This window comes from Monodelphis domestica, chromosome 3, assembly GCF_027887165.1.
Source record: "Monodelphis domestica isolate mMonDom1 chromosome 3, mMonDom1.pri, whole genome shotgun sequence".
Taxonomy (NCBI): Eukaryota; Metazoa; Chordata; class Mammalia; order Didelphimorphia; family Didelphidae; genus Monodelphis; species Monodelphis domestica.
In genome coordinates this window covers 46,887,172-46,911,862 of record NC_077229.1, presented here as the reverse complement: position 1 = coordinate 46,911,862, position 24,691 = coordinate 46,887,172, and the positions used below count along the sequence as shown (strand labels likewise).

At 40.2% G+C, this 24,691-nt stretch overlaps 1 protein-coding gene across 5 annotated transcripts in view; it reads right to left on the bottom strand.

The window, feature by feature from the left end:
* Nucleotides 1-14,138: 14,138 nt before the first annotated feature.
* The window catches only part of KNTC1 (kinetochore associated 1), a 117,840-nt gene continuing 107,287 nt past the window's right edge, over nt 14,139-24,691 (bottom strand). For all 5 annotated transcript variants that reach the window (XM_007489898.3, XM_007489896.3, XM_007489897.3 and 2 more), the window contains one exon: nt 14,139-15,712. In XM_007489898.3, the coding sequence (XP_007489960.2) occupies nt 15,689-15,712 (24 nt within the window). In that variant the 3' untranslated portion in view covers nt 14,139-15,688. The remainder of the gene's footprint in view (nt 15,713-24,691) is intronic.

Sequence of the window (24,691 nt, the reverse complement as noted above, 5' to 3'; positions counted from 1 at the left end):
AATTTTTTTTAAAAATGAGGGCTGTTCACTTGCCAGTGATGAGTCCAGCCAGAGGATGGGAGGAAGGAGAAATCGTCTTTGCAAACCGGCTTCTCAGACACTGGTTCTTTTTGTCTTCCCATCCACATAACCTGAGATGGGGTGAGTTCACCGCCATGTCTAATCTTTTTATCTGGGACCAGAGAAGACAGAATCTGTGATTTCACTGGTGAAGAGAATGCTCCGTGACAAAATGCCTTCTTCCAATGCAGATCTAGACCTACTATCGTGGAGAATAATAATAATTGCTAGTATTTATATACTACTGCTTTCTTAGATAATAGAAATAGCTAGCATTTATACACTGCCTACTGTGTGCCAGGCACCATGCTAAGTGCTTTACAAATATCTCAGGTGATGCTTATGACCCTGGCTATTATTATTCCTATTTTACAGTTGAGGAAACTGAGGCAGGCCGGTGAAAGGATTTGCCCAGGGTCATGAAGCTAAGTGTCTGAGACTGGTCTTTCTGATCCCAGGTCCAGAGCTCTATCCAATGCATGAGCCAGCTATGTCTAGGGGGGTAAAGCCCTCTACCTTTGCCTATTAATATTTAAGCATAAAGTCTGGGGTGTTTAAAAGGAAGATCAAGTTCCCTGCTCCAAAGTCCTCCTCTGATGTCTCATCCTGAAATGACTAAGCCCCCTGCTTTCCCAAAGGCCATGTACCACAGGAAAACAGTGCCCTGCAGGCCCCACAGGGAGCTGGAAGGCAGCCAGGCTGGAGGACAACAGTCTAAATACTGGAGGAGACCCCGCTGAGTTAGGGCTGGCTCGTGCACAGGTTGGCTGCACAGTGATAAAGGTTTTGGTCCCAACATCTCTCAAAGACCATTTGCTAAGTTCTGGACAAATTTGCATTCTATGTCAGTTCAGGGAATTCACTAAAGGTAGAAATGACAGGCCTTCAGAGAATGGACCCACAAAAGGCAGAAACAGAATGCATACAATGAATGAATGAATGAATGAATGAATGAATGAATGAATGAATGAAAAAAAATATTTCATTACTGTCAGGCAGCTAGATGGGACAGTGGATAGAGTGCTGGGCCTTGAGTCAGGAAGACCTGAGTTCAAATCGAGATTCTTCTTTTTTTAGCTCTGTGACCCTGGGCAAGTCACTTCACCTCTGGCTGCCTCAGTTTCTTCAACTATAAATGAGGGATAATAATAGCACCTACCTCCCAGGGTTGTTGTGAGAGTCGAATGAGATAATATTTGTAAAAACACTTAACAAAATGCTTGGCACAATGTATATGCCTTGTAAATGCTAGCTATTGTTGTTATTATTACTCTTTTAAACACTTACTTTCTTAAAATTGATACTGAACATCAGAGGCATGGCAGAAGAGTGGTAAGGGCTAGGCAATGGGGATTAAGTGACTTGCTCAGGATCACATAGCTAGAATGTATCAGAGATCAGATTTGAACCCCAGACCTCTGGTCTCCAAGGAGGCTCTATCTACTGAGCCACCTAGTTGCTTTTATTTATTTATTGGATTTTTATTATTTATTTGATTTTTATTATTTATTTTATTATTATTAATAAGTTTTATACTTTATTATTATTATTAATGTTTTTACAGGGGCAGCTAGGTAGCTTAGTGGATTGAGAATCAGGCCTAGAGACGGGAGGTCCTGGGTTCAAATTTGATCTCAGACATTTCTTACCACTCTTCTGCCTTGGAGCCAATACTGAATATTAATTTTAAGACAGAAAGTAAGGGTTTATTATACTATTACTTACTGTATTATTTTTAAAAATAATAAGTGTTTATTATGTACCAGCGACTATGCTAAATGCTGGGGATATAAATATAAGTGAGGACAAGTCTCCACCTTCAAGGAGCTTACACTCTATTAGAGGAAAACAATCCATGGAGGGAGAAGTTGGAGGTGGGAAGGAGGAATTCCAGGCCTGCGCTGGGCTATGTGGTTTGGATGTTTCCAGGAAGAATCATGGTGGTCTGATTCTGGGCAAGCTAAGATGAAAATTCACCATCAGAATGCGGGGTCCAGGGTGGGCGGAGGAAGATGGCCAGAGTACAGACAGCCGGTTTGGAAATGGAGGACATGGCATGAATCTTGTGGCTGGTGGGAAATGAATCCTCTCCCTTGTGACATTCTTTCCACTGCCCTTATAGACGCTGCCATGCCCCTTCCAACTCCTGGGACTGGCAGACGAGGTAGAAGGAACGTTCATGAAAGAGGAGTATCATGGCCTGACCGTGGAATCAAGAAGATGCGGGCTCAGTTCCAGCTTTGACTAATTATGGTTGTATGACTCTGGGAAAGTCACTTTACAGGACCCAGACAAAGCTTTAAAGTGACAAGGGGCAGCTAGGGGGATCAGTGAATACAGCACCAGGCCTGGAGAGGGGAGGTCCTGGTGTAACATTTAAAATGATTGAGAGCCTTAAACTGTAGTTGAAGGCCATAAACTGTAGCAGTTAAAATGGTGGAAGATACAAATTATGCTAGATATAAGAGAGGGTGAGTAAATTGTGACCACAGAAAATATGTTTCACTACAGTGTCTTGGTTTTTAAATCAAATATAAGGTGGTCGCCAGGGAAATATTCCCAATTATTCAATATGCCCAAGTCAACTGGGTTTTATAGAGAATTTAATTAATAATACAATGAGTAATCAAAGAAAGAGAGAGAGAGAGAAAGGAAATAAGTATGAAGGGTTTTAAGCCAACATGACCTAGACCTGAGTCTTAAGAGAGAGATCAGTCAGTTAGTCTTTTATCACTCACCACAAGGTCTGTCTAAGCAAGGATTCTAGGGACACCAGGCCAGCTCCATCTCAGCTGATTTCACCAAAGAGAGTTCCAGCCAGAGTCCTCCTCAAAGAGAGATCCAGCCAGAGACTGTTTCAAAGGGCCTCTCTCCAGAGCCTCCAGAAGGACAGAGTCCCCTCAGAGGAGCTCCAGCAAGACCTCCTTAGAGATTGTCCTCCAAGAGTTTCCCTTCTCCAGAGACTCTCTCAAGAGATTCTTCCCAAGTGATCCTCATAAGAGCTTTCTCCAAAAGGATTCTCCCCTCAAGAGATTCTGCTTTTTCTTATATAGGGGTTTTTCTCCTATGTCACCTCCCCTAAGTCCTTACATCTACCAATCACTGTAGACATTTTCCAAAGGACTGCCCATCTGAATTCCTGCTAATTCGACTAATCTCCTCAGTAAGTCTGAACCAGAGAAAATGCTGCTGTGTGGACTAATCCCCTCAGTAAATCTGAACCAGAGAAAACACAGCTGAGTCGACTAATCTCATTAAGAGAAAACCTGCCCGACCTTTATAGGTACCTAGCATCCCATTGTATCAATTCTAAAAACAGGCATGGCTCAAAGAACTCCTTGCCTCATCATAAGCATGGGTCCAAGTACTTTCATTGTTTAGCAAGGAGTTTCCTCCCCTAAAGCAGTCTTAAGTACGGGTGGAGTAGAGGTCCTCCCATTTCTGATCCTGGCGAGTTCTCACATCAAAATGGGGAATGTTTCCAGTAGGGAATTTGTTCCAATGGAGGATTCCTCAATGTGGAAATTTTTAACATTCACAAGTCTGAGAAATTTCAAGATTTACACTGGGTTCAAATCTGATATCAGACTTTTTCTAGCTATGTAAGCCTGGGTCACTTAACCCTCATTGCCCAGCCTTTGCTGCTCAATATAATACTTAGTATTGATTCCAAGATAGAAGGCAAGGGTTAAAAAAAGACTTATGGATTGCTAATCTTTTTCAGCTGGAGGGAGTTTCCTCCTGGGGAGATCCCCACATGGGTTAAGTCAGAGACCTCAATTCCCCAGAATGAGCATCTTCCTCCACAGTTAGACAACTCTCTCTTCCCCTTTACATTTCAACCATCTTCTCTCCTTCCTTTTGTCTGCTATCTTCTTCCCTCCTCATTAACACTCGCCTCCTAACTTCCCCTTTGCTAGCTTGCTTCCCTTTTTCAAACAGCCCAAAGTAAAAATCAAAACAGGTTTTAAAAATGAACCTTCCAAACAACTCAACTCCACTGATCAAGCCAAAGAGAAAAGAGACAGACCTCACTTGGTTCCCAGAAAAATGTCCCTTACCGGGGTGAATGGAGATGAAATTAGGTGATAAGGACTGGATGGAAGGAAAGGGTTTCTATTATTTTTATTGCAAGGTTCTAGAGTCTAGTCTGATGGGGTTTAGTCTATGGATCTGTTTTTTTTTTTAATTGTGCTTTTACTATCTTGCAAAACACATTTCCATATTGGCCATGAATGTGTTTGAAAAATAGGGGTCCAAAGACTTTGACTGTCATTAACTGTGGTCTAAGACACACTCCCTGATCTTGTCCATCTTTTTTATTGATTGTATACTACATCCTATTCACTATGAACTGATCAAAGGTCAGGAGAAAACACACAGTGTACTGATAAGATGTGTAGCTCCATTGTCATCCAATATATAACAATAAACCAATTTAAAAAATGAACAAACCCTTATCTTATGACAGTATAAACTCTGAGACAGAAGAGCTGTAAGGGCTAGCCAATTAGGGTTAAGTGACTTGCCCAGGGTCACACAGCTAGAAAGTGTCTGAGGCCAAATTTAAATCCAAATCCTCCTGACTCTAGGTCCATCACTTTATCCATTGGGTTACCTAGCTACCACAATAAATCCATCATTAAATGGTCCGTGACCATATAGGGGATGGGATGGCTTGTGTGTTGTAATTTCTTCATTTGACTTCATGGAAAAATGATATGAGTTATGAGTGACATCCCTTAAAGGCTAAAAATAGTGAGTCTATAAAAAGAATGTTGGACAAAATGAGTTGGTGCTAATCATTCTTTAGTCATCACATTGTGTTCTCCCAAATTCTTTTGTGGTTTGTTAAAAAAAAAAAAGGTTATGATCTCTGGGCTAAAATGTTATGTCCTTGAGGGGAGGGCCTGATTTGGTTTTCTCTTAGTATTTCCAGTACCCAGCATTATGCCTGGCACACAGTAGGTGGTTAATGAAAGCTTGCCGAGTGATTCTATGGGCATACTGTGAGGGGCATAGTAGATACTTGCCAAAGACCCAGGCTCGATTCCTACCTTCAGATCTTTCCAATTTGGGAGATCGTAGGTACATCACTTAACTTTCCAGGCTGTTTCTCTGTTCATAAAATAAGACAAATAAAATGTGTTCTGTTCATATTCCTTTGTTGTTGCAGGGAAAGTTCATTGCAGTGGGGGGGGGGGAGGGCAGCTAAGTGGGTTAGAGGCAGGTTTGGATGTGATGATGCAAAGAAGAAAGTTCCCAACAATCAGGGCTCAGTAGAAATGGAATGAACGAATTCCCTCCAAGCCCAGTACTCTATCTGGTGCACCACCAATGGATATTATTGAGTGCCAGGCCCAGAGTCAGGAAGACCTGGGTTCAAATGTGACCTCAGACACTTCCCAGAGCGAGCCATTAAACCCCATTTACGGTGCTTTTGCCTTTCTGCCTTAAGACAGAAAGTAAGGGCTTAAAGAAAAAAAAAGAACAAAACTGAAAGCACTGTAGAAATTGGAGCTTTTATTTATGATAATCAACACGTCTAGAGACATGCTCTTCCAAGTAATTTGAAATTTGTTATTCATGAAGCTTTTCGTAGCAAGCTACTTTCCTTAAGCCTCCCAAGAAAGCTCTGTTCCCATTGGTTTTTCTCTTGTGCTCATTCTTCCTGTTCCCATGTGGGGTTTTCTTGGCCAAGATACTGGAGGGACTTGCCATTTTCTTCTCCAGCTCATTTTACAGATGAGGAAACCGAGGCAAAGTTAAATGACTTACCCAGGGTCAAACAATTGGTAAGGCCAGGTTTGAACTCAGGAGGATGAGTCCTCTTGACTCCCAAGCCCAGTGCTCTATCTACTGCACCATCAAGCTGCATTCTAGAATTTGTGCTGGGGGGACTTGGCAAGATCTATGATGATGTCATCCATTTAGTAAATTTATTGAAAATGCATTTACTTGTACTGGTTAGTTTGGTTGAAATGCTTTTGTTCCCATTTTCTTTTGAAATCTTTTTAAGAGGAATGGATTCCAGAATAGAGGAGGAAGGAGTTGTAAATTCATTCAGAAATGAAAACGGGCAGGGTATCAGACCTGCAGTCAGGAAAGCCTTGGTTCAAATCCTGCAGCAGACATTTAATAGCTATGACCTTGGGCAAGTCACGTAACTCCTGCCTGCCTCAGTTTACTTATCTGTAAAATGGCAATAATAATGGTACCTTCCCTTAGGGTAGTCATAAAGATCAAATGCGATAAATATAGTCGCAAAATTCTTTGCAAACTTAAAATGCTATATGAACAAAATAAGACTAGCATTTCATTGAAAACCAGCAACTAGTCCTTTGGAGTAACAACCATAAGTCAGGTCCTGTGCCAGGTGCTGAAGACACCAGAACAAAATCACATTACAGGCTTGCCCGCTAATTGTGTGGGTAACAAGACAATCCACAGATAAGTAAATAGGAGATCATATGAAGTAATTTCAAGAGGAACAGATAGATCCTTGACATTTGGGGGCTAGGGATGGTACCCGACTCCTGCTCTGAAGGAAGCTGGGCATCGAAACAGACTCAACGAATGTGGGAACCATTTAAGCTTTGAGAAAGAAGCGTCCTTGGTACATTTTCCAAAGATTGTCTAAGGAAGGCAGGCTAGGAGAAAAAGCAAATGCCTCTGAAGAGCCTTAGACAGAAAATACTCTGTGCTTGGTCTCCTAAAAGCTCTCCTGGCTATATGAGACGGGACGAATTGGCATTTTGTAAGACTCCCTCATTTTACGTAATAATACTGTGGCAAAGCTCATTCTCTGGTGTTAAGCAAGATCCAGTCTTGTAATTCATCCCTCATTCATCTCATGACATTGTAGAGCAATTTTCAATGAGTGTCATGGTCTTCTGACTTACGTACAGATGCATGGATCCTTTAGGCTCATCTTTGTTTTTCTTAATAACTAAATCATGGAAGCCTGGATATGCAGAAAGAGCCCAGAATCTCCGGAGTGACCTCAGAGGCCAACTACTCTGATCTAAACTGGACTAAGGGTCTCTTAAGTTCCTAACAAATACTTTTAGCTTTGTTTAAAATGGAGGGAATTCATTCATTCCATTTCTACTGAGCCCTGATTGTTGGGAACTTTCTTCTTTGCATCATCATGTCCAGACCTGCCTTTAAGGCTTTCTAGTTTTGCATTCTAAGGTGAAGAAGACTGTCTTCAACTTGATATCCCTTTAAATACTTGAAGGGGAAGGGAGCAACACTGATTAAGCATCTGCTATGTGCCAAGCATTGTGTTAAGTGCTTTACAACTATTGATAACTTTGATGACAGAAGAGCATAAACATTGATTAAGCTCCTACTATGTGCCAAGCACTGTGCTAAGTGCTTTACAAATATTGATAACTTTGATGACAGAAGGGAGCAACACTGATTAAGCACCTACTATGTGCCAAGCACTGTGCTAAGTGCTTTACAAATATTGATAACTTTGATGACAGAAGGGAGCAACACTGATTAAACACCTACTATGTGCCAAGCATTGTGTTAAGTGCTTTACAAATATTGATAACTTTGATGACAGAAGAGCATAAACATTGATTAAGCTCCTACTATGTGCCAAGCACTGTGCTAAGCGCTTTACAAATATTGATAACTTTGATGACAGAAGGAAGCAACACTGATTAAGCACCTACTATGTGCCAAGCACTGTGCTAAGTGCTTTACAAATATTGATAACTTTGATGACAGAAGGGAGTAACACTGATTAAGCACCTACTATGTGCCAAACACTGTGCTAAGTGCTTTACAAATATTGATAACTTTGATGACAGAAAGGAACAATATTGATTAAGCTCCTACTATGTGCCAAGCACTGTGCTAAGTGCTTTACAAATATTGATAACTTTGATGATAGAAGGGAGCAACACTGATTAAGCTCCTACTATGTGCCAAGCACTGTGCTAAGTGCTTTACAAATATTGATAACTGATGACAGAAGGGAGCAACATTGATTAAGCACTATGTTAAGTGCTTTACAAATATTGATAACTTAGGGGGCAGCTGGGTAGCTCAGTGGATTGAGAGTCAGGCCCATAGATGGGGAAGCCCTAGGTTCAAATGTGGCCTCAGACACTTCCCAGCTGTGTGACCCTGGGCAAGTCACTTGACCCCCATTGCCTAGCCCTTACCACTCTTCTACATTGGAACCAATACATAGTATTGATTCCAAGACAGAAGGTAAGGGTTTAAAAAAAATTGATAACTTTGATGACAGAAGGGAGCAACATTGATTAAGTACCTACTGTATGCCAAGCACTGTGCTAAGTACTTTACAAATATTATCTCCTTTGATGACAGAAAGGGATGAGCATTTACTAAATACCTTCCGTACTGAGCGCTTCCAACTCCTTTGATGAGAAGAGATTAAGCATTTACTAAGCACCAACTATGAACCAAGCAGTTTACAAATATCTCATTTGATGATAGCTATTCTATCCCTTCTAAGGTTTTTCTTCTCCAGGCTAAACAACTGTCATTTCTTCAATCAATCCTTGTACGGCTGAAGATGGTCTGAAGGCCCTTCACCAATCTGGTCCATCTCTTCTGGGCCCACCCTAGCTTGTATAGATGTGAGAGCCATTACCATTACTATATAGACTGAAGAGTCAGAAGGGTCCTCAGGAGCCATTTAGTTCTCAGAAAGAGACCTTTCTATAACAGCAGGAGAGAGAGTACCAAAATACTGGATGTGCAGGGCCTGGGTTCAAATACGGATTCTGCTATTTAGTACCAGGATGGCTTTGGACAAGTCACTTAAACCCTACGTGTGTGTCTGATTCTTCATCTGTAAAACGACAGTTGGGGTCACTGACCTCTGAAGTCTCTTTCTATTTGAAATGTATGATTACTGGCAAATGGTCATCCAGTCTGTTTAAATATCTCCTGTGAAGGACCCACTCCTCTCTCTGTCTCCCTCCTCCTCTGCCCCTCCTCTCTCTCTCTCTCCTTCCTTTATTCATATATGTATATACACACACATTCGTATTTATACCTATACATATATTTCTATACATATTTATACACACATATTCCTACATATATACATACACATATGCTTCCATTTATATACACACATACAATTTTAATATAATTAGCAAATACTATATTAAAATATAACACTATGAACATATTTATGTATACTATATTTATCTATGTATTTGATTATCACATATATGATACCATATTAAAATGTCATATGATGTGGCACATATAACACAAATATGAAATAATACAAATATAAAAAGTCAATGTTATTTCGATTCCTATTTGATTCCTGTTCCTTCCTTCCTTCCTTCCTTCCTTCCTTCCTTCCTTCCTTCCTTCCTTCCTTCCTTCCTTCCTTCCTTCCTCTCTTCCTTCCTCTCTTCCTTCCTTTCTCCCTCCCTCCCTCTGTCCCTTCCTTCCTTCCTTCCTTCCTTCCTTCCTTCCTTCCTTCCTTTCCTTCCTTTCTCATTCTCCCTAGGTTCCCTCTGACATCCAGCCCAAATCTTCCTCATTCCACTTTCCACTCATTGCTCCTAGTTCTGCCCCACCCTGAGGTCAAGTCCATGTCCAATCCCTCTTTCACCTGCTGGACCTTCACAGATATTTGGGGAGCTGACACTAGTTAGCCTGTCTCTCAGTTAAACCTGCCTGGTCCATATAACCATAGATTTAGAGCTGGAAGAGAATTAGGAGACATCAGGGCCAATTCACATTTTACAGATAGAGAAACTGAGGCCCAATAATGTCCAGTGGCACACCCAGTGTCACTAATAGGCATTAAGAGTCTACTATGTGGGGGTAGCTCAGTGGATTGAGAGCCAGGCCTAGAGATGGGAGGTCCTAGGTTCAAATCTGGCCTCAGCCACTTCCCAGCTGTGTGACCCTGGGCAAGTCACTTGACCCCCATTGCCCAGCCCTTACCACTCTTCTGCCTTGGAGCCAATACACAGTATTGACTCCAAGATGGAAAGTAAGGGTTAAAAAAAAAAGTCTACCGTGTGGTACTGGGTACCATATTAGACCCTGGGAATCCAAAGACAAAAATTAAATAGTCCTCAAGGAACATGTTTTTTTGGAGGAAGAGGCGTGGACATATATACAAGGACATGCATAACAGATTTTTCTGATTACAAACAACATCAAGAACTTTCCTGATAATGCAATCACAGGTCTGGTCCAACTAAAAAATCAGTGGGGAGAGCTAGGAAAGGAGGAAGCCACGGTTCAGGCAAGGTGCTATGAGACATTTCAGAGAGATCTTCCTCTCAACTCCCAGGCTCAGGGATGATTTCATGCTCAGCTGCCTTCACCACTTTATAACAAATGGAGCCTCTTATACGCACGTGGGGCAGCAGGTCATAAGGCGCAGAAATAAGGAGAGAGCAAGAGGGGAATAGGGAATGGAGAACTAGCTCCTAGCACAGTTTAGCATACAGTAGGTATTTAATGTTTGGTGATTGGATAAAGTATGGAATACATGAAGGGAAAAGGTAGGAATAAGGCTGGACAAAGATGAGGGAGAAAGGAGAGGGAAAAAGGATTTATTAAGGACCAGGCACTAAACTAAGTGCTTTATAAATATCATCTCATGGGAGCTAGGTGCTATTATTACCCACATTTTATAGTTGAGGAAACTGAGGAAGACAGAGGTTAAGTGACTTGCCTCAAATATTCACACAGTGTCTGTGGTTGGATTTGAACTCAGTTCTTCCTAATTCGAGGTCCATTGCATCGCTTGCATGCCCCCTAGTTGCCTCAAATGAAGATAGTTGCAAAGGAAAAAAGACAAAAGCTAGCCGATCACTTGGGAAACTATGAAAATAAACTACATGAAAAATCAGAAGACCTGAATGAGGGAGATTTCAGAGGAAGTGAAAATCAAAGATCAATATTAATGGAAATGACAAGATTTCACATCTCAATGTGTGGGGTGAGAGAAGAGTCAAGATTATGAGACTAGGAAGACCATGATGTTAACAGAAAAAAGAAATTGGAGGAGAAAAGGGCTTTGGGAGGTTCCTGGGGTTTTTTTGAGGGGGAGCTGAGGAAAAACGAGTTTCATTTCAGACATGCTGCCCTAGAGATGCCAGTAAGCACCTAGGTGAAAAGATCCAGCAAGCAATCAGAATTACAGAAATGGAATTCTAGGGATGAGCTGGGAATGGAGACAGATCTGGAAGTGGCCTACATGGAGATGATAACTGAGTCACAGAATAGGCGTGACTGAAAGGAAGAGAGGGCCAAAGACCTTGGTTTAGAAGGATCCAGTTAGAGAGAAAAGATGGAAGATTCATTGGTAGGATGAGAACCCAGAGAGGGGCGAGTGGGTCACAGGAGTCAAGAGGAGAGTCTTATGGACCATCCAGCCAGAGGTCAAAGAGGATGAAGAAGAAAAAAAATCCCCATGAATTTGTCAACAAAAAGATCATTAATGGCTTTGGGGAAGAGTGGCTTCAAAAGAGGGTTGAGGAAGGAAGCCTAAATATAAATAACCATCAAAAGCTTCCAGATCAATGAATGGCCTCAAGATATCAGCATGTTTATTCACTTTCAAATATTATTCATCTTCATTTGCTGATCCAAAGGTCAGGTTGTCATAAATCCTAGAAGGTCTTTAATGGATTTATGTAAGGAAGAATCACAGGTTCATAAAGGTCAGGCAATTCATACCCTTCATTTTATCTATAATAATAATACTTTAAAATAAGTATTATTATTTTCTAAAACCTCTACCTTTTGCCTTACTAATTCTTTCTTTTTTTTTGCCTTCTGTGTTTAGAATCAGTATTATGTCACTGGTTCTAAGGCAGGAAAACAGCAAGGGTGAAGCAACAGGGGTTAAGTGACTTACCCAAGGTCACATAGCTAGGAAGTGTGAGGTCAGATGTGAATCCAGAACCACTCGACTCAAGGTCTGACATTCTATCCACTGTACTACCTAGCAGTCCTGAGACCCTTCATTTTAAAGATAAAGAGAGGGAGGTGTCAAAATTAACTTGTCTGTGACAGCTGGGCAGCTCAAAGGGTTAGGTCAGGCCTAGAGACTGGGAGGTCCTGGGTTCAAATGTGAATTCAGTCATTTCCTAGCAGTGTGACCCTGGACAAGTCTTTTAACCTCCATTACCTAGCCCTTACTGCTCTTCTGTCTTGGAACCAATACACAGTATTGATTCTAAGATGAGTGGGAAGGGTTTAAAAAAAAAAGAGCAACTTGTCCAAGGTCACACAGGTTCCCAGTGGCAGAATGTCAGCCTTTTTCTTAACTACTGGGAGAATTTGCTCTAACTCAAAGCTTCTTACCATCGGGAAAGGGCTTTGCTTTTTCTTTTTCTTGCCTGCTCTTAGCACAGGGTCTTGCACATAGTAAGCACAAAATGAGTGTGTTGATTAGTGGGCTGATCAGTTGGCTGATAAATCCTCCAGGAAACGATTGAACCGTTTTCTTAGTCAGGAGCCCTGGAGGAGCCAACGGAGCCAAACCCTCAGCCTGCTCCAGGGGGCTGAAGCATCACCACAGCTTCTAGGAGAAAGCAGGGGCTAGCCACGATGGGGAAAGAAGCTAAAATCAAGAAAATGAAACATGGCGCCCTCCCTTAGGCTGTGGCGTACCCAGCAGATCACGTGGTGCCATTTGCGCATTAAATAATGAAGCATTTCAAACACGAACCTCCCTCTGGAAATGGCAGGATACACTGAAAAGAACCATTATAGCTAATTATCTGCTTTATCTTAGTAAGAGAAATCTGTTCTCCCAAAGACGTTCTGTTGGGCCTCAAGGATACAAACATGTGCGGGCTTAGCTATCGGAAGCCGATGCTGAGCCATGACATCCATTTTAAGAAGAGGAAATAAGATCCTTTTTAGCTCGTGGGAAGCACTTGGCAGAGCCTCAGGATGCATTTCCATTTGTTAAGTTCTAGTGCCCCCCACGGGCCTCCGTTCCCAGCATCTGCACCCAGGAAGAGGGCCACGTAACATCCTGAAGAAATGCCACCCTCAGAACTCCCATTTTCTTTCTTGGTTTGTTGAACGAGTTCACATAACTAAAATGCTTTCTAATTTTTCATTAACTCTAAGAAAACTAAATGTCAATTTATATTATAAAATTATAATTGACTTAAACAGCCAATGTCATTTATGTATTAATCTAATGATCAAGATACTTTCTACTTTTTAATTTAAACCCTTACTTTCCATGTTAGGGTGTGAAATGGTTCCAAGGCAGAAGAATGGTAAGGGCTAGGCAATGCGGGTTAAGTGACCTGCCCAGCTAGGAAATGGCTGAATCCAGATTTGAAACCAGAACCTCCCAGTCTCTAGGCCTGGCTCCCAATGACCTACATGCACCCCAGAATGCTTCTAAGTAATTATATAGCATAGGATTCAGGCCTAGAAGGGACTTCGGAAGTTCTCTAGTCTAACACCCTCATTTTACAGATGGAAAAACTGAGGTCCACAAAGGTCATTGACTCGCCCATGGCAAAGGAAGATGATGAATACAGAGAACCCTGCCCTATACCAGCTTTCTCTGTCCTACTCCACCCCATAATCAGACTAGATCCTTGAAGGTAAAAGACACTTAGGGAGGAGCTTTAAAAATAATTTAAAATGTTTATTGCTGTCTTTTATTTTCACATCATCATCACTTTCGAATATATCTCTTCCTTAACCAGCAAGCCATCCCTTGTATTCCCAAAAGAATAAAAAGGAGGAAAAGAAAAGCAATTCTGCCAAATTAACCAACAGACCAATGGAGTTTGACAGCCACCTCTGCAAAGAAGAGATGTATATTTTCTCATTTTTCCTCTTGGGCCAAGCTTGGTCCTGAACACATCTCTCAATAGGCAAATACAAAGTGGGAGAAACAGAATTCCAGAATGCAAATGGGGATTCATCCTTGATTTTAGAGAACGTTGTTGAGAATCAGGTCAGGCGTTCTTCCCTTTTCTGTGTCCTGGACCCCTCTGCCAGTCTCAGAATGTTTTTAGATGCATAAAAGAAAATACAAAGGCGAACAAAGGAAGCCAATCATATCAAAATGAAGTTATCAAAATGTTTTTTAATGCACAGAGCCCAGGTTAAGTCTAGGTGCTGCTGCTTCCCACAAAAAAGTGCCAAATGCCACCAGATCATTTTTTGACCCTTCCTTCTCTGTCATTCATTGATTTTCCTTTATAATCTCCCTCATCTTCCCAGTCTCGCTGAGAGAAGAAAGGCTGGATTACTGAAATAGCTTCCAAACTGAAGAAGGATCTCCTGCTCACCTTTGGCTGTCTGTCTGCTCGTGTCCTCATAATCCCCAGCCTGTGAGCACATTAGGATTGTTTGGCAGCTTCAATCCATGGCTGACTCACGCTGAGCTTCCTTTTGGACCTCAAATTTGGCCAAAGGTCTGGGTCTAAGCAGTCTCCTGCCTCCTCTCCTGGTACAGTCACTCCAAGTGAGCCACCTGTCTTTTCCATTCTGTCCCTAAGAAGGAAGGAAGGAAGGAAGGAAGGAAGGAAGGAAGGAAGGAAGGAAGGAAGGAAGGAAGGAAGGAAGGAAGGAAGGAAGGAAGGGCAGAGCTGAGGGCAGGCCACTGGAGGACCCAGGCCAGAGGGGATGCTCATTCCTTTGTACTTCTGGCTCTCGACTCGTCTTCATTTCAGATCGCTAGCTTTGCAGAGAGCATGTTATTCTAAAAGTTCTGGCTTGAAGAGATGTGGGATAAGAAAATAATATCACTAATAATAATAGCTAGCATTTATCTAGAGCTTTAAAGTTGGCCCAGGAATTCTATGCTATCTCATTTGATCCTCACAACAATCCTAAGAGGGAGGTTTTTGAATTATCTCCATTTAATGGATGAGGAAACTAAGGCTGCTCCTTATAGCCTCTGACATTTCCTGAGGCACCCTGAGAGTCCCAGGGCTTGCCCATGGGCACACACAGAGAGCAATCTGCCAGAGGCAGGACTTGAACTCAGATGTTTGTGAATGAAGTCAGTTTCTCCTCAACCATGATCTGCTGCCTACTTCTGGAATGGGCATGGGGGGGGGGGGGGATCAGAATTTTTGGAGCAGGTTGTGACGTGATTTGGTCTTTAAGGTAAAGCTGAGTCAGTGATGATTTCTCAGTGGTCTGAACAAAAATAAATTACAGTATATCCAACAGTTTAGTCACATGAATCACAAATGTCTTAGGCTACAAACACAGGAAAATAAATAGGGAATCTTAAGTCTTTGTATTAGTAGTAAAGAGTTATCCTTCCAATTGCCTTCGACCAAAGTATCATATTTGAGATAACAAAGCATTTTAGGGATATGTGAGCATGAACAGAATATACATTCCGAAGGAGAGAAGGGTGGAGACAATCAACAAACTCTATAAGCACAAGGGACACATCACAGGCGTCTGGCACCTCGGGAGCTCAGGTTACTACGGATGGGCCAGAAAGGGGATGCCGCACCCTGCTGTTCCAACTCCGCTTTTTCCTCTTACTTGACAAAGGCTACACGTTCTATTGCACAGTAATACTGAAACATAGTCACAACTGTCGTCAGTTAATGTCGAGTTCAAATCTCCACTTCTTGTGAAAGGCTTGCGATGATTACTTTGATTCACTTAGAAACATCTGAAGGGGAAGGAAGAGAAGAGAGTAAATAATCCAGAGTATGATTTCTTGAATTTTTTTCAAAAAGGAAAAAGATTCAGCAACTACAAACATTATTTAAGAACTGGACTGGATTACTCAAATGCATATGCAGGGAATGGTCATCTGGCTGTTTGAGGTTATTAGGCAAGACAAAGGAAACAATGAAACAATCTCCAGACATCATGCACAATTTTCTTCTATTTCCTAATTTTATTTTCTAAATTTTTCTATTTGAATCAACTTTCCCTTTCTTGAGGAAAAGCAGTCTTGCATCATCAATACACAAATGTTTGGTCTAATCAAATGAAGAATACAATAAGGACCAAAGAGTTTCAATAAAGCTTTTTTAATACTGTATTCTAAATAAAAACTTACTTAAAGTCATTGGCACATTGGGAACTGAAGATTTCACTGCAGAGTCAGTTCCTGGATTTGAATCCTGCCGCTGACATTTAATACCTTTGTGATCATGGGCAAGTCCCTTAACCTCCCTGGGTCTCAGTTTCCTCATCTGTAGAATGAAGGGGTTAGCCTAGATGGCCGCTGAGGTTCCTTCCAGCTTTAGTGAGTATCCTATGTTCCACTCTCCATCAACACAATTTGAAGCTGTAACAGCCCAGAGAGCTTCTAAGTGAGCCACAATCATGCAACTGGTAAGTGTCAGAGTCCAGGTCCAGGATTCCAACTCATCACACGGATGTACCTCACTAACATCAAACTTCAGTTTCTCAATAGCATTAACATTTTTGTTGTTTACTTATCGAGACAACATTGGTTCTGTGTTCAATGAGGAATTACGGAGCTGAAACAGACTTCGAGATATAAGAATTTAAATTTAGGTTTTATGCTAAATATGAGAATTCTAAAGTAATACTCTGGTCACTATTTTAAAAATATTACAGCTTAAGTCAAAATTGACTTTTAGTAGCTTTATTTACAAAGAGGTGGAAAGAGTGAAAGTGGAAAAATGTAAGATAGAGACAGAAAATACTGCCTAGCTACAAAATACCCCAGTTTAATCCTAATGGCTCCAGACCACAAATGCGAATCTCATCAGAACAGAAAGTCCTAACGAGGAAGCTGAAATCTGAAGAGCCAGGAGACACTAAAGAATCTGCCGAGAACCTTCAATGCCCACGAGGCTAAACTGCCAAGAATATCACCTGAACTCACACTGAAGGGAGTGTCCCACTGAAGCGCCAACCAGCAGAGAAGAACCGAGGGAAGTAATCACTCCACTCTCCACCACAGGATCCAAGGAGTCTTCCTCCTCCAGTCCGGCTCACCAACAGAGTCCCAGACTGAATCCCCGAGCTGGCTTTTTTAAAGCAGTTTTCTTGATGTCATTTCTGGTCGCTCCCCCACTTTACAAGAACCAATCACAGTCTTTCAATTTGCCTACCACTGCCCAAGGGTGGGGGGCAGTGGCCTCTGGAGTTGTCACCCACGCTAGCAAGTGACTCTCATATTTAGTGACTGGTAAGGTACTAAGTAGGGGTACCTAAGTTTTTTATTGATTTACTTAAAAGTTGTTGCAGACAAAGAGAATTTGATTCACTCTTCACAGAGAGGAAGAACTTAGGGAGCAGCTGAGCCGGCTGCCAGAGTGGCAAAGCTGGAAAGGAGAAGAGGCTGAATCTTCCAGGCCTAGACTCACCAGGACATTTTTCTTTTTTGAATGTTTAATTTTTTAAGATTACATTAAAAATTTTTAACATTTGTTTTTTAAAATTTTGAGTTCCAAATTCTATCCTTCCCCCACCCCCCTCTGAGGTGGCAAGTAATGTGATATAGGTTATGTACATATGCAGACATGGAAAACATATTTCCATCTCAGTCATGTTGTGAAAGAAAACAGACCAAGAAAAAAAAAAGTAAAAATAGTCTGCTTCAATCTGCACTCAGACTCTTATTAGTTCTTCCTCTGGAATCAAGAGTCCTTTGGAATTGTCTTGGTTTGATGTCTTCATCAGAATAGCCAAGTCTTCAACAGTTCATTATCATTACAAAATTGTTCTTGTAACACGATGGTTCTACTTACTCCACACTTTGCTTCAATTCACACAAGTCTTTTTTAGATGTTTCTGAAAACATCCTAATTGTCGTTTCTTATAGCACAATAGTATTCTATCATAATCATAACTTGTTCAGTGATTCCCCAATTGATGGATATTCCCTCAATTTCCAATTTTCTTACCACCAAAAGAATTGCAATGTCTATTTTTGTACATATAGGTCCTTTTCCTTTGGAGTACAGTACAGACCTAGTAGTGGTATTGCTGGGCCGAAGGGTATGCAGTTTCATAGCCTTATATGTTTCAAATAATTCTTCAGAATGGTTCACAACTCCACCAACAATGCTGTAGTGTCCCATTTTTCCATATCCCTTCCAATAGTTTTAATTTTCCGTTTTGTGTCATATTAGCCAATCTGGTAGCTATGAGGTGGTAAATAAGTTTTTATCTGCATTTTTCAAATGTGGTGCTTTTGAGTATTTTTCATAGGAGCATAGCTTTGGTTTGTTTAAAAAGTGCCTATTCATATCTTCTTACCATTAGTCATTTGGGAAATGACTTGTATCATATAAATTTGACTCAGTTCTCTATACAGTTGAGAAATGCCTTTATTAGAGAAACTTGCTGTCAAATATTTTCCTGATTTTTCTGTTTTCCTTCTAAGGTTGACATTTCCTTCTAACCCTGGTACAGTTAAGTCACCTTCCTTCACATTTTTTTCATTACTCTGGCATTCTTTCCTTTTATTCTTCCAGATGAATTTTATTATTCTTTCCTAGCTCTATAAATTTTTTTCACAGTATGGTATGACATCAAATAAATAAGTTAATTTAGGCAGAATCCTCAGTTTTTATCCTATTGGCTTGGCCAACCCACAAGCAATTAATATTTCTCTAATTGTTTAGATCTAACTTTGTGAATATTGTATAATTGTGTTCATTTAGTTTCTGGATTTGTCTTGGCAGGTAGATTCCCAAGTATTTGATATTTTCTCCAATTATTTTTATTTATTTATTTATTTAAACCCTTACCTTCCGTCTTGGAATCAATACTATGTACTGGGTTCCAAGGCAGAAGAGAGGTAAGGGCTAGGCAATAGGGGTTAAGTGACTTGCACAGGGTCACACAGCTAGGAAGTGTCTGAGATAAGATTTGAACTCAGGTCCTTCCATCTCTAGGCCTGACTCACAATCCATTGAGCTACCCAGCTGCCCCCTCTACAATTATTTTGAATGGAATTTCTCTATCTCTTCCTGCTAGGTTTTCTTGGTGTAAAAAGGAGGGTTGGGAGATTAAAATAAAGGCTCTATCCACTGTCTTAGATGGTATTTCAGTGGAGATCACAAAGAGTTTCTGGAGAAGGATCTGAATATGGGAGGGAGTAGGAGCTTGAATGAGCTAGCACCTACTCTCCCTTTACCTCCCCTGAGAGAGGTGGAGAGTTGAAGACAGGTCTCCCATCCCAAATAAACTCAAGGGTAACCTCAGATTGCCCGGCACAGAGAGAATCTGGAGGTAAGCCTTGGTGGAGGCTTTGCCTCAACTAGGGATGGTCTTAGAAGGCTCTCTGTTGATCTTGGTTCAGACACCTCCTCAAATGTAAAACCAAGAAACCTGACAAATCTGACTCTAGTATATAAGTTTTAATGATAAATTTAAGGCAAGTTGGGAGATGGAAAGTGGGACTTGTTATCCCTAATGGTATTCTTAATACAATCTTTCACCTAGACAGCTTAATTTAGCAAATCTAGGTTTCTCTGTCCCGAACCCCAGCTAAATAGTTCAACCTATTTAATATTTATCTAGCCTAAAGAATCTATAAGTAGATAGGTGCAAGAGGGCTGGAGGGGAAACAGAGTCAGACTCTCTCTTCAGTGAGTCCAAGACCCCCTTTTGGGGTTGAGGGATCTTCTCCTCAGTAGAGATGTTGGAGAGATTAGACAGATGATGGCTCTGCAGAAGAATTTGAATATTGACACAGGATATTCTCTTATGGCTCTTGTTGAGACCTTCAGCTAGGAAACACGTCCTGCTTGGTTCAGGTCTCAGCTCAAAAGCCAAGAATTCCATATAGATCTTTCTCAGGTCAGTTTTCCTGTCCCAGCATGCCTCGCCCTCCAACCGTTTTCTGCCACTCACCCCTGATGCAAAGATTCCAAAATCCTCTCATGCACTGATCATTACAAGTCCCACTTTTTGTCTTGTGCAATCTTTCCTAAAGTTGCACTGGGATTAATTTATGTTTACTAAAATCTAATCCTAGCTAACTAATGTTCCTACCCCCCAAAATGACAAATCTGTCTTCTCTAACCCATCTTACACTATGCTAACTAAAGCTAACTCTAAGAAGGGTTTGTGGAAAGTTTTGGGTAGGAAAGTATAATTAGGTTACATGAAATTGCAAAGTTGGAAAAACAAGGGTTTGACAAAATTATCTTGTAACAATATTTGTATGAAATAGCTAACATAAGCAACACAACAATTTTCTACTTCTAAGTTGTTTAAATAATATCCAGTATTGTAACCATTAATACAATTCTATCTCATTGTTAGCCTATTCTATTCTAACCTAATCTTATCTAATACAATTTTGTTACCTTACTTACTGTTACATTCTATCTTATCCCTATTCTTTCCCTTACTCTGTCTGGCTGTGTGTTTTAATTTCCCTATTGTCATTATTAACTGTAATACAATTACTTTGTAAACCATTTACACATTATTTTATACGTAGAGTCCTGACTTCATTGTCAGTCAGATAGAAAAATCTTTTTATCTTTCCACCCGCCTGAGACTTTGCAGGACTTTGTATTTACATATTTATAATTTGCAGTTTGCAAACCTGTGGACATCCATTTATTTATACCGGTGTCCCTATACATCAGTTTGTGCTGTGTTTGTGTCCTGTTATGTAGAGATGCATGTACATACTTACTAAAAGTTGCTATAGTCCTTTGTCTGCGTGTTGACTGAGATCAACTTCATTCTTGCTGTTATGTGTATGTTGCATGCGTGTCCCTAAGTGTGATGTTCAATGTGTTAATGGCACACCTTACGTGACTTCCATCCTCTGAAATTTCTTCCTGCTTGCTTGTGCATAAAGTAAGATTTAGCTGTCCATTGCAGCTTGCACAGTTCCTTGGATGAACAGGTCCTTTCCTTCTCCTTTTTGGGTCCTTTTCCTCTCTTCCTCTTGTAGTCTTAACCATTTTGTCTGCTGTCTAACATCTTGACTGATGGGGCCTGTCTTTTCTTGCTCCTCTTCTGCACTGGAACCACTGTGTGTGTGTATGTAGATTGTGTGCAATGGTATTCTAGCAGTTTTATTTCAGTCCTCTTCAAATTCTGTTTCATCATTATTATTGCCTTGATCTTCTGCATTAGTTTCTGGTTTGGGTCCAATTCGGATTCTGTGTGTTCTCTGTTGGTCATGGCTTTCTGTGGCTTTACATTGGAAACATGAAACCAGGGCTCTTTCCCCAAGATTTTTATAGATATAGGGTTTGTTGCAATAACTTGAAATGGTTCATTCCATTTTTTGTCTGTTATAGCTTTTTTTGTGAAAGTTTTTTATATAGACAGAGTCTCCGGGCACTATTTCATGTAGGGAGTAATCCAATAGTACTCTTTGCTGGATCAGGCCTAAGCTATGTAGCTCTTTTAGCCTTTTTTGTAGAGTTTTTAAGTATGTGTGTAGTTGACAGTCTCTGCTTAACATAGACACATATGCAAGTTTGCATGCTCTCCCTTGCCAAAGTGGCTGTCTGTAATGCATTTCATAAGGAGAGATGTATAAGTCTCCACTTGGCTTTGCCCTTAAGTGAAATAACACTAATGGTAGAACTTCTGTCCATTTAAGGTGAGTTTCTGTACAGAGTTTTCCCACTAGAGTTTTAACTTCTTGGTTTAGTCTTTCCATTTGGTCAGCACTTTTGGGATGGTAAACCGTGTGGTAGTTCCCTTCTATTCCTAAATTTTTGTATACTTCTTGTAGGACTTGTGATGTAAAATGAGTCCCACGGTCTGAATAAATCTTATGGGGTATACCAAACCTAGGAATGATTTCTTTTAGTAGGGTTTTTACCACAAGGACAGAGTTGTTCTTTTAGCAGGGAAAATTTCAGCCCATCTCATCAGTCTGTCTAATTATGACTAAGCAGTATTTGTATCCTTTGTCCTATGGCAGATTCATGAAGTCTATTTGCAAACATGCAAAGGGAGTAAAAGCTAAAGGCCGACCTCCTAGGGCTTTGCTTCTAAAATTCCCTTGATTGAACTATCTGCAGAGACTGCACTTATGACAAACTCTGATTGCAAAAGAGGATATCCTGGGAGCTGTCCAGGATCGTCAGACACTATCTAAAATGGCTTGGGTTCCAAAATGCCCTTTTGAATGTATAGCATTACAGAGATGATAATAAAATGCTCTGGGCAAAATGAGTTTCCCTGATTCTGAGAACCATATCCCTCTAATCAATTTGGCACCACAATTTTCTTTCCATGACTGAATTTCCCTTTCATTGTAGGCTTGTGTTATATCATGTTCCTCAACTAAGGAGAAATTCAGGACATGTACAGGTCCAAACTGTGCAGCATATCTAGTTGTGACATCTGCTCTGTTGTTCCCTTGGGGTATTTTATCTTTCCTATATGTGTGACCATGGCAGTGGATCACTGCCACTTCTTTGGGTTGTTGAACTGCTTCTAGAAGCTGTAATATCAGGTTCCGATAAGAAATCTGCCTCCTACATGAGGTGATGAAACCCCTGTGCTTCCATATTTGTCCGGTTGCATGCACAATGGTGAAAGCATACTTGGAATCGGTGAACACACTAATCCTCTTGACCCTGCCAATCAAGAGTGCCATGGTCAGTACTTTTAACTATGCCCCCTGTGTGCTAACATGGATTGGTAGAGATGTATGCCACAGTGTCTGATTGTGTTACCACAGATGATCCTGTGAACCTCCTGCCATACTGCATGAATGAGGAGCCATGCGTGAAAACCTCAAAGTCTGGATTGGATAAGGGTGTGTCCTTTAGATACTCTATGGTGTTCTGTACCAAATCAATGGTTTTTAGGCAATTGTGCCGTGGCTCTCCTTCCATGGGTAGATCTGGAACTAACGTGGTAAGATTCAAAGGTGAGCAATGTTTTAAGAGGAGGTTCTCATTGCTCAGCAACACAGTCTCATACTGAGACAATCTAGCTGATGTAAAGGCTTGGAGATTGCTCTTTTTCAATAGGCTTTCTATTTGGTGAGCTGAGTACACGTTTAGCTTGCATCCCAATACCAAGTCACTTGACTTTTGCACAATCAGGGCAACAGCTGCTATAGCCCTGGGACAATGGATCATTCCCTTAGCTACTGGGTTGATTTGGGAGCTATAGTAGGCTATTGGTCTATGGTTTTGTCCTAGAGTCTGCACTAAAACTCCTGAAGCAATCCCCTTTACTTCATGGACAAACAGATGGAATTCCCTGCTGTAGTCTGGGATTCCAAGTGCAGGAGCTGTTATCATAGCTTGCTTTAAGTGTGACATTGCATTTAGATGTTCCTTTGTAATGATTACATTGGTAATATATAGAAATGCTTATGATTTACGTGGATTTATTCTATGTTCTACAACTTCATTAAAGTTCTTCATTGCTTTAATTAGTTTCTTAGTCGATTCTCTAGGATTCTCCAAGTATACCATTGTATTGTCTGCAAAGAGTGACAATTTTGTTTTCTCATTTCTAATTCCTTTAGATTCTTTTTCTTCTCTTATTTGTATAGCAAGCATTTCAAGTATAATATTGAACAATAGTGGTAATAACAGGCATCTTGCTTCACCTCTTGATCTTATTGGGAAGGCTTCTCCTCATTATAGATAATGCTTACTGATGCTTTTGGATAAGATATCACTTATGATTTTAAGGAAAATCTGATTCCTATGATTTCTGGTATTTTAAGTAGGAATGAGTATTGTATTTTGTCAAAATTTCTGTATCTATTGGAACACTATAATTTTTTTTTGTTTTGTTATGTTAGATTAATTATTCTGATAGTTTTCCTAAAATTGAACCAGTTCATTCCTAGCACAAATCCCACTTGGTAATAGTGCATGATCCTTGTGATATATTGCTTAATCTCCTTGCTAATACTATATTTTAAATGTTTACATTGATATTCATTTGGGAAATTGGTTTATAGAAATTTTTCCTTGATTTAGATATCAGTACCATATTTATGTCATAAAAGAAGATTGGTAAGGACTCTGCCCATTTTTCCAAATAATTTACAAAGTATTAAAATTCCTTTATAATGTTTGGTAGAATTCACTTGTAAATCCATTTGGTTCTGGTGATTTTTTTTTTTAAAGAAACTCCTTGATGTCTTCTTCAATTTCTTTTTCTAAGATAAGATTTAGTATTCTATTTCCTCTTCTGTTAATCTTGGTGATTTGTATTTTTAAAAATATTCATCCCTTTCACTTAAACAGCAAGGCTGACATATAATTGGGTAATACAACTCATGAATTGCTTTAATTTCCTCTTCATTGGTGGCAAACTCATCCTTTTCATTTTTGATACTGTTAATTTGGTTTACTTCTTTTAAAAAATGATAATTTCTTGAAATATGATATCTAGAATCTTTTTTTAATCGTGGCTTTCAGATAGTCCAGCAATTCTTAAATAAGTTTTCCTCAATCTATTTTCCCAGGCTAGTTGTTTTTCCAATGAGATATTTCTTTTTCTTCTATTTTTTCTATCTTTTGATTTTGTTTCATTATTTCTTGATAGCACATGAATTGATAGCTTTAGGGGTTCTTTTCTTCTGTGAATTTTTGTACTTTCCCCTCATTTGCCCAATTTTGCTTTTTAATGAGTTGTTCTTTTCAGTGGATTTTTGTGCCTCCTTTTTACCATTTGGCTTAGTCTGTTTTTTCAGGTGTTGATA